This window comes from Pagrus major, chromosome 1 (assembly GCF_040436345.1).
Source record: "Pagrus major chromosome 1, Pma_NU_1.0".
NCBI lineage: Eukaryota > Metazoa > Chordata > Actinopteri > Spariformes > Sparidae > Pagrus > Pagrus major.
In genome coordinates, this window is record NC_133215.1 from 34,746,561 (window position 1) to 34,761,352 (window position 14,792).

General features: G+C 41.0%; 1 protein-coding gene across 1 annotated transcript; it reads right to left on the reverse strand.

Annotated features, from left to right (window-relative positions):
- Positions 1 to 4,927: 4,927 nt before the first annotated feature.
- On the reverse strand, positions 4,928 to 13,738 carry LOC141002336 (uncharacterized). The gene is made up of 7 exons (XM_073473674.1): positions 13,649 to 13,738; positions 12,415 to 12,484; positions 10,883 to 11,182; positions 8,682 to 8,969; positions 8,215 to 8,322; positions 6,184 to 6,239; positions 4,928 to 5,215 (listed from the first exon to the last, which is right to left on the reverse strand). Exons 1-7 carry the CDS (start codon positions 13,736 to 13,738, stop codon positions 5,084 to 5,086), a joined length of 1,044 nt encoding a protein of 347 aa, XP_073329775.1. The 3' UTR covers positions 4,928 to 5,083.
- Between the last annotated feature and the right edge of the window lie 1,054 nt (positions 13,739 to 14,792).

Sequence of the window (14,792 nt, forward strand, 5' to 3'; positions counted from 1 at the left end):
CTTTACCCTCTGAGGTCATGGCAGTGCCTGGTATGGCATTTATTATTTTTTTATTTTGGCCACTGATTATTGTATCAAATTATTGTTCCAGCTTCATTTTCATGTGCAGATGAAAATCAGCCAAAGAAAAATATCAGCACCTCAGCAGAGGAGAAGCTATGAAGAGCGCGGCCACACTTTATCGACCGAGTGTCTGATCCTGTCCTAAACAAGCTGCTGGATGAACTTCTACGCTGCAGCGTTTTAAGTGATGCAGAGGGAAAGGCTGCCCGAGTCAAACCCAGGGCAGAGAAAGCACGAGACCTCATCGACATGGTGCGAAATAAAGGAGCGGTCGCAAGTTCCACCATGATTACCCTGTTCTCTGATAACGATCCATTCCTCTGCAGAGACCTCAGCTTAGTCTGAAGCCAACATCTGTGGAGTGATGATCACACACTGCCATGCTGGTTCATCATTTAAAACCTAAAGCCAACAAAGTGCAAGAACATTTTGACCAAAGTTAAGAATAAGAAGTCAATGACACTTTGAATACGATGTAAAGGAAAAGATTCACACACCTGTGGTGACGTGACTCAAACTTAAGAAGTAAAAGGATTCTCATTGGCCTCCCTGAGCAGCAGATAACATGAATCAGATCAAAAACAGGATGCAAGGAGTGCTGCTCGGTTGTCCCTCTGGTGCTCATCAGTTAAGGGATCTTGTTCTTTTAGAATCATAGAAAAAGCCTGTAATTAATCATGGCTGTTGAATCACAACATCAGAGAAAACGTGCCTACACGTTTCAGCCATTAAGGCCTTCATCAGTGCAGTACGACCCTGATTAACTCATGACCCTCACATTTTCTACGAACATGAATCAGATGTTGAGAAGTGAACTGTACTGGGTGCACTGAATGACACTGGGTTTAATCCTCTTTTTAAAATAGTTTTAAACATACTTGTATTATGTGATGAAGTGAAATCTCAGTGATCAGAGGCACTGGTTCACTTCTTGAGCTCTAACTCTCCTTTGAAGTGTCTTTTAGGCGCATTTTATCTCAAAATCACAATATTTCTGTCAATGCTACTTAGAAAGAAATAAAAGGCAAACATTATTGTAAGACAGTTATAATATGCTCATGTGATGTTGTGTAGGAGAAAAGTATGTGTGGAAGTCAGATACTTGTGGCTGTAGAACATGAGTTTTCATTATCAAGGACATAAATCAGTGTCAAGTATGAATAGTTTCCTCCTGCCCTCATAGAAGTTTTGAGATGGCAGCTTCCTGCTAATCTAATTAATGCTCTCGCAATAATCTCTCCCTCTTCCATTATAAACTGTTTTTAGTCAGAAGAGTCATCAGGTGTTTTTCTTTAAAGCTGTGTACTATTTCTACACATTATTATATGACAGTTGTGCATCATGAGTACCTGACTTCTCCTCAGAACAATGCTGCAGGGAGTGAGGATGTCCTGTTTGGTTTATGAAATTCTTCTGGTTTTCTGGTTTTGGATTTCTTGGATGTTTTAATATTGTTCAGTGCTAGCACTTAACACTTTCAGGGCCAGAACCAGGATTTTAAATGTCCACCACCTGACCAAAGACAATCTGACTAATCGGCCAAAATAGTCTGTAAACTTTCCACTTGTTTATAGTAAGTGCACTGTTGAAATGGGTATGTTTTCCCCCCTGTCCATTTTATGGTTGGTTGGATGGAGGATGGGTAGCGGCCCAGAACAGACCCCCTCATCCTTTGGTGCAGATCCACTTTCTTTAATATTGTGAGATACGGTGTTGTTGTTGTTTTTTTCCAATTTCATGAATCTTGATGGAAATGATCAGGTGTATTTAGGTGGCTGGTATCTATGAGTGAGTATATTGCAAATCCAAATAAAACTGCTGATGTAGTGTATTTAAGTGAGTACAAAATGGGGCTGTCGGTATGCACTCTAATGAGTGCCATTCTACGTCTGGAAATGAAATCACTAAATGCCAAATTTAAAAGTTTCAACTCTATAAAATGTCACAATCAGGTTTATTCATCTCATAACACAGAATGTGTCTTTGTGTCATTGCAGAATGTACATTTCCCAGTACAAAACCTCTGTGTCTCCAGTGGTAGCGAGGTCCATGGTTAGAAGATGCTGGTTTATACAGGGTTTGAGAGTTCTGACCAGTTCTCTAACATAATGCTAATCATGTTGTCTAAACTCTGATGTATGTGTGTTGTGATGAATGAATAAATGATTGAAAAATGTTCAGTGTTTCTCTGATATTGTCATTCTGTCACTATACAGTAACTACACAGTCATTACACTCCACTGCTCACAGTGTTTGTGTCCTGCTCATTAGAACTGAGAAATGAAAGTGTGGAACCTGTTGTCTCTCATATATGTTTGATTTTATTTAAAACAGTTTGAGGCAAGATGCACAGTTTAGCTTTTCTCCGCCTCTGATCATATCTCTTCATGAATGTTAACAGTGTTGGTCGTTTAAAGGTCTGGGTCAAGTTTCTGTGGACAAACATATCCAGTCGGCTGGGTGTCCTGAAGCTGACAGCTCGACCCAATTGATGAAACATCTGCTCACTGTATTCCTGTGACTGAATTTCTGAGTCAGACTCAAGCCGTTTCCTCAATTCATTATTACATATTTGAAGAAGATACGTAGATGTTATAATGAAAAGGGACACAAGAGGGGGATGCTTCACTGCCAGAGGATCGTCACCATCGGTAACATGCTGGAAATCAACCAGAGTTCTTTAAAACAGCTTCAGAATACTGCAACATATTTGTATTTAGGCCAAAGTTTTCATGCCCAACATTCAGTTTTAAAACTGAGTCTTTGCTAGACTTATTTTGGCTGGATTATTGCAGCCCCACCACACACAGTATAACTGGTTGAATGACAGAGAACTGATAAAGAGTAATGTGAAGTATTTGCCACTCTTACTTTAACAGAATGTGCACTGGATAAAAGAATGGAAAACAAGCAACTTACTGAGTGAAACTCAAACTTCTTCAGTGTGTATTTGTCCTAAGAGATGCATTAGGCTGTTGACTATACATCTAATGCTCACATCCCAAATACAGACCTCACAGCATCCTCCCTGCAAGATTGCAATACAAATTCTCTAAAGAAATTGATATGAAAGTATGTGAGATAATACAACACCTGAAACAAAAGGAAATACCACACAGCTTCACTCAGACTGCTCAACTGTCTTCAGATTTAGTTTGAAACCATCAGATTCACACACACTCAGCTCCTCTGCAGACTCTCCCACAGATGAGAACCACTGGAGATAATGACGGACATTTCTCCTCAGTCCTCACCTGTGGAACAACTAATGGCTGATGTCAGAAGAAGGAACAAACCTTACGAGCACGTCTGTTTGTTTGCTACAGTTCAATCAGGAGAGACTCGTAATTGAGTGAACATGAAGATTTATTGCCATGAGTACAAAGAAAATGAGAAGGTCTTTGGTGGTTAAAGAATATTTGGGGAGGTGATGAAGCTGTGTGTAGAATAGGAAACCCCCCAAAGAAAAGTGAAGAATAGAAAAGAACGACTGGACAGAACGTTTATCCCTCACAGCAGGGACATATCTCTGCAGAAGAAGCGTACCAGTACTAGATAGAGATATGCATGGCTGGGAAGAAAGATGGAAATATTATGATCTGCCCCTGAATAGATTGCGTAGAACTTTGCTTATAACACAGAGCTGCGAAGTCTCATGCAAAAACTACTGTGATCTGAATAAGGACCGATCCCTTAAAACCTGCAGTCCAGTGTGGGTGTAGCAGAGAAAAGGTGGCAGCTCGTCAGTGTCCCTCTCTCCACCAGCCTGGTACACCACCGTCCATGCTCCACACGCCTCTGTCCTCGCTCTACACCTCTGCCGTCTTTTTTTCCTTTCTGTGCCAGGCTCCTCATCTTTAACCTTTTGCCCAGGTGGTTGGTCCCACCCGTCGAACGACGCCATTGGTCCCTCGCGCCATTCTCAGAAAACCAAGTAGTGGTTGCCAGTGCCTGTTACAAAATCAAGAGATCTACCAGGTGCAGGTTATCAGCAATCAAATGAATTAAGGGGAGTGCAGACATCAAGCAGTGACAGAAGTGCAGACACAAACCAAGTTGCAACAATAAAAGCATGCAATACAACAAAAAAAGTCATGCAAATAAAAACACAACAAGCAACAATGTAAAATACTTAAAAACAGTCACTTTTGTATGTAGGACAATTTCAAAGCTGCCACATTCTGTTCAAAAGATACATCGAAAAATATTGATATTCGATAAAACTTTCAATTCCATGGAGAAAAACTGACACAACATTGAGCAGATAAAGATTTTTACTTAAAATGACAACAATAACAAGACCATAACATGATGAGAAGATGTGACTTTTCTTTTCTTGGCAGAGAAACGTAGAAAGACTGTAGTAAACATTACATTTTACACTTCTTAGAAACATTATTGTTTTCGGTCTAGTGTGTGTGTGTGTGTGTCTGAACTCACTATCAAAAATAAGAGAAAGTGATAATGTACAGCTGGAACTCGAGTAATGAGTGTAACTGTGGAAAATCAGTATTGAACCTTTCAAATATTCAGAATTGATATCTATTTCTGCAGATGTGCTGATGGTCAATGTAGATAATAAGGGCAAGGAAACAGAAGCATAACAGGGCCGAGCCGAGGCTGCTACAAAACTGGCAATAAGAAAATACACAGCATGAAACACACTAACATTGACCGACTTAGTAACAGAGTGTATATGCATCACATCTGCCACTTCAACACCATGTCAGATGAACAATGCCATTATCACATCTACTGCAGAAAGCACCAGCTCATATTTCCATTTGTTAATCAATGTTTCTTTTTCAGATTGTTTCTAAGAAATTATGCTTTTAAACAGTGACGGGGACAAATGATGTACACTGATAAAGTGGATACTAATAAGAGAGCACTTGAAAGACCTTCTAACAAATAACCCTCAGTGATACTCATCTAGAAAATACTAATGATCAGAGCACGGCACAGTTAGGCTCCTGATATTTCACAGTAATATAACCCAACCCTGGAATCACTCAATTGATCACGTTTGCAGGTCGTCCATTGTTTGATCAGCAGTGTCTGTGTGAACCATGCGATGAGGCACCAGTTTATAGAAGATTGTTGTTAGATTGGAGCGGTCAACAGGTCCTGATGAATCTGTTCCACGTCCTCCCTGCAGAAACAAAAACTAAGGAAGTGAGCAATGGTGTGAGTTCTTTTGACTGAAACTCAGCCATCTGATCTGTGTGGAACTGTGGCTCCAGTGTAAGAACAAGATACAACAGAGACTTCAGCGTGATGTCTTCTTGATGGTCAAACTATCTAAACTAAGTAGCATAAAGTTAAAGTTGGCCTCTCAAGTGCTTTGGCTAAGAGCAGCAACACCTGTCACAGTGGGCCCCTATTAGATAACACAGAGAAAACAAGGCCCCTGAAATCCTCTCAAAGCCCGAAAGCTTGAGTCCTGTTTCTTTTAGCCTACGTTTGTTCACATTTTGGAAAAGAAGCTCCATTAAAGTATGTAGAATTAGCTATTAGCAGCTCCTGTTTGCAGTGTGACCATGAAAGTACAGACAACTGTCACTGGATTACTCTGCTACTGAAAAAAACTTGAAAATGTGATTATTCTCAGGCAGATTCTGCAGTTAATAAAGGATAAGTTCACCCATAAATGAAAATTCAGTCATAATCTTCTCACCTCCATAACTGATGGAAAGTCAGGTGAAGTTTGATGGTCCACAAAACATTTCTGTTGCTTGTTGATGAAGGTCCTCAGTCATCCAGGTCATGGTATTTCTAAGTGCTATATAGCAGTACACTTTTAACGTAGCGGCTAAGATTTCGGTTTCGGAAAGGGAGTAAATAACATCTTTTCAAATCAATTTGAGATGTTGGAGCTTCCAGGGACTTAAAACAGTCCCTGTCTACATTCAGGAGGATGTTTTACTGTGAAGCTCCAGAAATGTTTTGTAGACCACGAAACTTCACCTGACTTTGACATCAGCATGGGAGGAGGACAGGATGACTGAATCGACTTGGTGGGAGGATAACTAAGCAAACAATGCTAATAATAGCATTGTTTAGGAGCAGGATCATCATTTCCATTAAACATTAGTCAGGGTGTGTATTTGTGTTACCAACCTGGCGTCTGTATTCACATATCGTGTACTGAACTTCTGCTTTTCTGTTCACTGAATCTACACAGAGAGAAGAGTTAGAGATACACATCTTAACTTGTATTTAATTCAAACTTTATTCATATAGCACTTTTCATAACCATAGTGACACAGTACTTTACATTAAAAAAAAACTCTAAAAACATCTAAATAAAAACTTCCCTGAAAGCAACATGATGCAACTTTCTGACCTTGAAATAACAGTTTCACTGTCATGTTGATGGTACAGTGTGTTGTAACAGAGTGAACGGTGTCTCTGTCACTTGTTTCTGCTCTCTAATGACAATTATAATGACAATTTAGACATAATGCTGCTTTAAAGAACTATAATTATCGCCTCATGGCTGTACGCCTGTGTCTGTGTGTGTGTGTGTGTGCGTGTGCGTGCTTGCTTGCGTGCGTGTGTGCGTGCTTGCGTGCGTGCGTGTGTGTGTGTGTATGGGTGGGTGAGTATACTTGGCAGAACCATGAAAGTGTTTAACGTGGATGTGATCTGCTTTCAAATACAAACACAAGCTGAGCCCAAGATCTGGAGCCAGAGCTACAACTCCTGCAGTCATCACGCTTACAAAGAGCCACAGTGCACAGAGAACATTGTAATTTGGGAAGCACCACTGTGACAGATGATTTACAGGATACTGTAAAGTCTGTAAAACAAGAAGCTCTGTGTTCCCCCCAGCCTTTAGTTTAAATAAACCTCATCACAGGCTGCATTTATATCCCTCACCCGTCAATAACACTGAACAGATCCCAACTCTAATCAGTAAGACGTGTTCACACTGATATTTTTACTGTGTGAGACGACACTGGATGCGTGAGGAGCGTGTGTGCTTGGTGTCAGTGACCATGGTAACAGGTTAGAGCAGCCACACTGGTGGTGTGAGTCGCACCTCCTCAGTCCATGTCAAGCTGCAGCGCCACTTCATCTACAGAGTCAGAGTCTCGAATATTTCTACCGCAACATGAACACAAAAATAGACTGAAAACGACCTGTAGACAGTCGTATGGACGTCATACCAGGGTTCCACCACAGTCTGAATGTCTGTATCTGTACAATGTGAAACAGACATGAAGACAATACACACAACAGGTGAAGGGCAGTTTTTTTCCTGTGCACTCTCTTTGTCTTTATCTCCCTCCCTCTCTTCCCCTTCCCGCTTTCTCGCTCTTTAAAGGAATAGTTCACTCTAGAATGAAATTCAGTCATCATCGACTCACCCTCATGCTGATGAGAAGTCCGGTGTAGTTTCTTATTCCTAAAAGTGCAGCTAAGTGCAACGACGTCATTTAGTACATTTTTCTAGCCTAAACATTCACTATACTATATCTGCCTGGAGGCACGCTCCCACGTGCACGCGAGTCTCCCTCACAGCCGTCTGCACTACGGAAGCCAGACAAGATCAACAGAACTCGCGATAGATACACACCGGTATTTACATCCAGCTGTGAGTTTCAAAGTTTCAAATCACTAGTGCAGGCAGATCCCTCTTGTGTTTGTGTATCGCTCGATCGCTTACAGCTGGATGTAAATACCGGTGTGTATCTATCGTGAGTTCTGTTGATCTTGTCTGGCGCGGCTTCCAGTAAGTTTCCAACTTTGGTACCTCAAACTGTTTAGAATAAGGACAAAACGTTGGTAGTTAATGTTTTGTGTGAACCACTGATGCGTTGACATTTGTACAATGTCACAACAACATTTCTACAAACAAAACGTGTCATACCACGCTCACATTACATGTTCATGAGCTGACACTCACACACTCAACCAGAAGAGAACCGCCAAGAACAGCCTCTGAACTTCTACTGCTGTGCTGCACTTCAAAACAGATTTACATGAACAAGAACCGAACAGAGAAATACAAAGGATGTCAGGATTCAGTATGACAGGTTGAAATGAAGCTTTAGTCCTAGAAATATTCAAATGTGTAGACACATGCACACATTACACTGAGACAAACTCTCATCCAGCAGTGACATTAAGAAAACAAATACCTGCCTTGTGTGTGTCGGGTTTTTTTGTCGAAACACTTCCACTTGATGGTACAAGCAACAAGAAGGACAAGGACAGCAAACACGATGGGGATTAAGATTCCAATGATGATATCTGTCAAACAAAACATCCAACATCCACAAATTACACTGGACAACATGTGAAAGACGAGTGTCTTTATAATATAAGATGTTTATCTTTTAATGGAGATAAAAGTTTAAGCTGAAGTTCGTGAGCAGGACCACACCACAGTCACTCCCCTTCTCCTGTCTGTCTCTCTCTGTCTCTCTCTTTGTTATAGGGGGTCTGCCAGCCCGGGAGCTGCTGTTGATCCCTCACCAAGCCTTCCCCACTGCAGCTGCTCAACACTTCATCAACATCACACTCATATTCCACCTCAATAAACTATCATGTACATCTCATTGATGGTGTTGTCCTTATCCGTTAAAAATCAGTGTCTGAATTAGTCTTACGATGTCTTTCACCGTCCTCTGTGATGTTTTGTCCCCCGCAGGATATGATAGCATTAACAGGAAGAGTCTTATTCTCAGCAGGGTTGGCAGCCACACATCTGTAAGAGGAGCTGAAGTCCTGCTCGTGTACAGTGAGAGGCAGAGAGAGATCAGAGCTGCTCAGGTTCACTATCACCTCGTCTTTGTACCACAGCAGGGTCGTCTCTTCAGCTCTCTCCACAGAACACAGCAGGGTGCAGCTCTCAGCACTCACATTCACTTTGTTCACTGCAGGAGTCGGGACAGACTCTGGAGGAGAAAGAGAGGAAAGAGATTCAAATGAGACAATATGTCTGACTGCAGAGCCTCGTACTCTGGTCCCACTCTCTGTTCACAAATGTTACTGACTGTCTTTTTGTGTTTCTCCCAGTTAAAGTCAACAGGAAACATTTTCAGGGTGATTCTAAATGCTATATCGTAGACAACTGGACTTTCAGCTCTCATCCAAGAGGCTTCTTCAGTTCTAACTGGAGGGGAGTTGCAGGCTTGGAACCCTGTGTGGGAGTGTCCTTACAGGAAGCGTCCATCTTTTGTAATAAATTAGTGCCGAGGTGATAAGTGTGTGTGGGAATGACTCTTTTTCATTGGAATTCAATCAGACTGATTAACCAGATACTTCTGATTTCATTCATTTGTTCAGGTGGCACTCAGCTGTGCACTGATCAGATGTATCAGTACATGCGTATATGTTGTCAGTATCGGCCAATATGAAAACTTGTTGGTTTTAACAACACATTGCAGATAATGATGCTTTGGTGATTCATAATTGTTACATTTCCATTGTGGTTTACTGTTTCAGTGCACAGCTGTCATCTTAGATAATAAAGTATCCTGCCTCTGGTATATATCTTTGTCACAAGTGTTTGATAACTACATTTGACCTGTCACCTAAAAAAGTGTGTACATTTCAACCGATACACAGTATCCATATCAGAACTTTTCACTCCCTAAGATTGGTCGAGCTCTGATCCTGTCTTTATTTTTGACTCTCATATCAGCAAGTTCTCCCCCAACCAGTGGACCCGGAGACTTTCTTCATGAGTTTGATGGTTTCTTTATGTGTTGACTTGATGAGCTTGTAGGGACCCACACAGGAATTTGTTCATTGTGGGATTTAAACTTGACTGTGTTTATGAGATGCTCTTTGCTCTCTGAAGAAAGAAGCCATGGTCCACAAACCTGACTTGTGCTGCCCCATTCCTATTTGTACCATTTCAGCCTCTTGCAGACTCTCTCACTCAAACACTTAACAGGTGGCGTCAACTAAGTCTGTGAGGGCTCAGAATGAATTGGGAAACATGTGGTGCCCTCATTTTGGACATGAGTCCTCCCTTTTTCAGCCATTTTGTTTGTAGTTTTCTTTGTCCACGCCATGTGGCCTCAGTGGCTGTTTTGAATCCCAGCCACCACTTTTCTTTTCACACACCTGTTTACAAGACATCTTTAGATACTAGATTCATTGTGTGTTTACTGGTTGTTTAAGATGAAAAGCTTTTGAATAAACATGGTGTCTATTTAGTTTTGTACAAGAGCTCCAAACTGATAGTTCAGCATCATTTATGATACTGAACCACTGAACTGACTATCTCTTCCCTTCTTTAAGGCTGGTGTTCCCAAGGTGGTCTGATGTAAATTAGATCCTTTTATTTGAGATTATTAATAATTACCTCTGATTATTAATTTTCCTTTTAAATGGTGTGTAACGCCCCAACAAGCTGAACTGACAGTGTCAGCATCAAGCTGTCATGGATGCTGTTAGACTCCTTTGTGAGCTCTATACTGTACTTCACCCTGTGGTTCCATCTCACGGTGCTCTGGGATCAATATTTCCACAGCCTGAGTGTCTTTGCTTGATGTCTTCACTCGTCGTACATTAACTCAGCTGCAGTCTGTGCAAAAATGTATTTTCATTGAATTTCCCCCCCTGCCAAAAATGTTAAACATTCTGGGCAGAGAGCAGACGTCTGTGACTGTGAGCTCATGCAAATACACCTGAAGATACAGGCCACTATCAGTAAACTGATGTTTGATGATTTATAATATTGACCTATTCCAGGGAGCAACATATGGACTGCTGAGGTCACAGACGGGGCTAGGATGCTATCAGAACAATGTTACCACCAACAGACTGGTCAGTATACGGCAAAGGAAATGTGACTTACCATACACTGTGAGTTTATATCCAGCACGACGTCCTCCATCTTTAGGGTCAATAGCATAACTCCCTGAGTCGCTCCTCTGCAGTCCTGTGATTGTAAAGAGTCCAGTGTTTTTGTTCCACAGAAGTCTGTCCTTGTATTTTCCCTCATATGTAGTGATTTTCTCCTCGTTCACCATAGCAATCGCATTTCTTTCAAATAAGAGAAACCCATGTCCCTTCACAGGGTCAGGTAGTGTGATGGATCCTCCCTCAGTGCCGGTCAGGTTCTTCTTCACTTCCTCACAATCAGATGAGATTATCACTGTAAAATAAAGAGATAACCAGTTAACAGAGGTTTACAATGGGCAGCTGATCCACTGACAGTGAATATTAGTGTCACTATTACAGCCTTATGAAATGCTGTATACTCGTGTGTATCAAATCCCTTGAAGTGTTTTTGCTGATTGTCACCTTTTTAATAATTAAGATGTACATTAGATCTGTGGCACGTCACTCAGGAGTGAGTCACTTTCTTCAGTCTTTCTACAGAGTTCAGCAGGGATCCAAACATTTTCTCTCCCTCTGATACTGTTTGTTACAAACTAAACCTCTACAAAAAATGAGATATTTAGAAGCAGCAAATGAGTTCAATCTTTCTTGAGGGGTAAAATGTGAGGTTCTGTTACACTTTACTGCTTCATGCAGCTCAACAGGGGCTGCAAGATGTTTGCATCATGTTTGTCTCTGTCACACCAACAGACACACTGGGCAGTGAAGCACAAAACATGCCTGGAGAAATGCAACTGGAAAATGCAGCTTTAATGCCTCCTTTACAGATCAAGTTTAAAGCAGCTATAATCCATATTTCTATATTAACAATGGATCAAAAGACTACTAGTTTGTGAAAGAAGTCTCTTGTTGGGATGAACCCATGCAGAATTGACCACCTGACACAAAAATATGCAGCATTGTAGCGTCTGCAACCTTCTCTGACCGTAAACTTTATGTTTTGAAGAATCAGAATTCCTTTATTATTATTAAACGGGGAAATATGTGCGTCACAGCAGCCAAAGGACAGTTCAATATAACAATAAACAATAATAATAATGATAAAAAAAGAAACAATATAATAAAAAGGTGAGAAATAGAATCGTATAAACATAATATGTACAAATATAGACAGTGTAATTATAAACAGTGTGGGCAGTGTGTTGTTATTTAATAAATAATAAATACAAGTATGAAAATTGCCCAGTTAGTACAAACCAAAATGACCAATGATCATGTAATAGTGCACAACTAATGCAATTAGTAGGCGAAAGTCAATCACATCACGAATTGCTTCCAAATAAGCATTTTCCGTCATAATAATATTGTGAATATTAGTTTAATAAAAAGTGATTCTGTGCCTGAGTTGTTGTTTTTCTGTCCTTGTCTTTTGAAGGTGAGGTTCGCCCAGGGCGTCATGCGAGCTAGAACCGCCACTGAATGTTCCTACAGAAGCGACAGAAGTCTTCAAAGCTGAAGTGAAGCATAATGAGCGAGGCTGCTTACCCATGAAGAAGAAGATGATCGTCTTCACCTCCATCACACAGTTAAACATGAGGCTCTTCCAGTGGCACTCCTATGTTGCGTTCAAAGGCACCATAACGCGAAGATAAGTTATTGATGTTGTTTTTGTATTTATTAATACATTTATTCAAACCGTACCGAGCCGAGACAAGCCGAGCCGGAGAGAACCCACCAGCTCCCACAGACAGACTGTGTTCAGCTCTCAGTCCGTCACAAGCTCCTGTCTCTCTCGCTGCCTCTTCATTCTCTCAGCTTCATCAAGTTCACTCTGCTCATGTTGTTGCTGCTTCATAGTACAAACTTTTATAATTAAACCACGGGGGGACTTTTATTGTGAAGAATGTACGGGAAGTGAAACGTGTTGTTATGGAGTATTGTAACAATACACAGGGAGGGACAGTAGTTACAGACGCTGCTTGAATAAATGTAAATATGTCATATGTCATAAATATGTCATAATATGATTATGACGTCACCTGTACAGTAACTGTGTTGATATAAGTCTGAGCACAGTACTGAGGTAAATGCAGAAACCAACTGTCTCAGCTTCTGTGCTCATCTTGTATCATTGGTTTATGTTTTCAAAAATCCAAAGCAGGTTTATCTTTAGTCTGAACATTCACTTCATTCACCTCCCAGCATGCTTTACATTAACATTTCAACACGGCACAGAGTATTTTCTGGTTATGTGACAATGTTGCTGATGTTGTGGGCCTCCTTGCTGTGAGGAGACAGTGTGACCACTGAGGCTCAGAGATGGTAAAGTTGTGAATAAAAGTCCCCGGCCACATGAGAAACAGGGATGTTGCAGTTCACAGTCAGAGCCGTAACCCCAAGGAAACTTTTCAGTTGAGGAGTTGGTGTAAAGACAAAGTACAAACAACAAACAAAGGCTTCCCGGCACTTCCTGAACATGACAGCTCGACATCCTGCAGTCATTGACAAGACTTACAGAGAAGAGAGCTGAAAGATGCACAGCATACGTTCATCTGTATTAGATTTATAAAAACCGACACCTGATAGCTTTGTTGCTCCCTTCTGCTCTACTCTCTCTACTCTCTCTACTCTCTCTAGCTGTTAACTTGCCATGATGTCAACGACGGGGAGATAAGCCTGATTATACACAGATTATATACACTGTGTTTTCAGCATCTAACAACGTATTGATCAATAGAATATTTAACTCAAAACAGCAAATGTAACATTTATAATGTACTGTAGTCTTCATAACAGGAGGTGTGGGCTGGGTCTGGATTGACTTGGCGTTCGGACGGATGAAGCCAAATGGTCTTGGGCCTGAATCCATCTCTGACTTATTTGCTTGTTTTTGCTTTTTGTTTTATTGTATTTTAAATGAAAATGAACATTTTCTGAATGTCTTGTTTTGAATGTATTTCTGTGCTCCTTTAAAGCACTGTGATGCCTTGTGTCTGAATGGTGCTATATAAATTGGCTCTAACGTGTCCTGCCTTTGAGATGATCTCTGACACTGTGTCTCTCTGCAGTTAAACACTTGACAGCAGTACAAAAAGCACAGTTCAGTGATAAATGAATAAATCTGTGAGTTTGTTGTTCTGTTCTGTGCACGTGGCATCTATTGTCTGTCTGTCTGTCCAGGGAGAGGGATCCGTCCTCTGTGGCTCTTCCTGAGGTTTCTTCTATTTTCTCCCCTGCTGCTGCTGCTACCCCTGGGTCTGAGGACAGAGGATGCTGATCACTGTACAGGTTGTAAAACCCACTGAGGCAATGTGATTGTGATCATGGGCTATATAAATACAACTGATTTGATTTGATAAAATTCTATATGAATAGTCAGTCCATCCATCAAGCTGTAAATATCACATTCCTGTTCACAGCAGCATCTGAAGCACCATCCTCTGCACACTGTGCTCTGTCTTTCCCTTCTGCAGCATGATGTGTATTCTTCTTACTGAAGGGAAACCAGACGTCTCTTCCTGTCTCTTCCTGCCGACCACAGAGACGGTTTTCTGTCAGGTTCTCACCCTACATGCAGAACTGTCTATAATAAGTTTGTGTGGTCAGGCTAAACAAATACCAGAACACAAGCTTGTTGAAGTCAGTCCTATTCTTCTAACAAGGATAATCTCACAGTTTTGAGGTATGGTGCTGATGCAGATCGGTGCTCATTCAGTGAGTGATGAATGACTGTCAGGAAGAGTAAGAATGTTCTGTAGTGAATTAAAGTTAGCAGGAATAGCTGTTTCTATTGCTTTGCTATTTGATGCTTTATAACTCTTTATCTCACTGAATTATGCCATGTTCTGCCATATCAGTACTACCATCAACCCACTGATGAAGTCAGAGCTGCTTAGGAACAATCATTAACTTCACTACTTTAG

Excerpts from the sequence above, each read along its gene's own strand:
- LOC141002336 (XM_073473674.1), bottom strand. The coding sequence starts at position 13,738 with ATGGATTCAGGCCCAAGACCATTTGGCTTCATCCGTCCGAACGCCAAG. Across the intron at positions 12,485-13,648 it reads CTCCTGTTATGAAGACTACA|GAGTGCCACTGGAAGAGCCT; the intron begins GTACATTATAAA and ends AACGCAACATAG. Across the intron at positions 6,240-8,214 it reads AAAAACCCGACACACACAAG|ATTCAGTGAACAGAAAAGCA; the intron begins GCAGGTATTTGT and ends CTCTCTGTGTAG.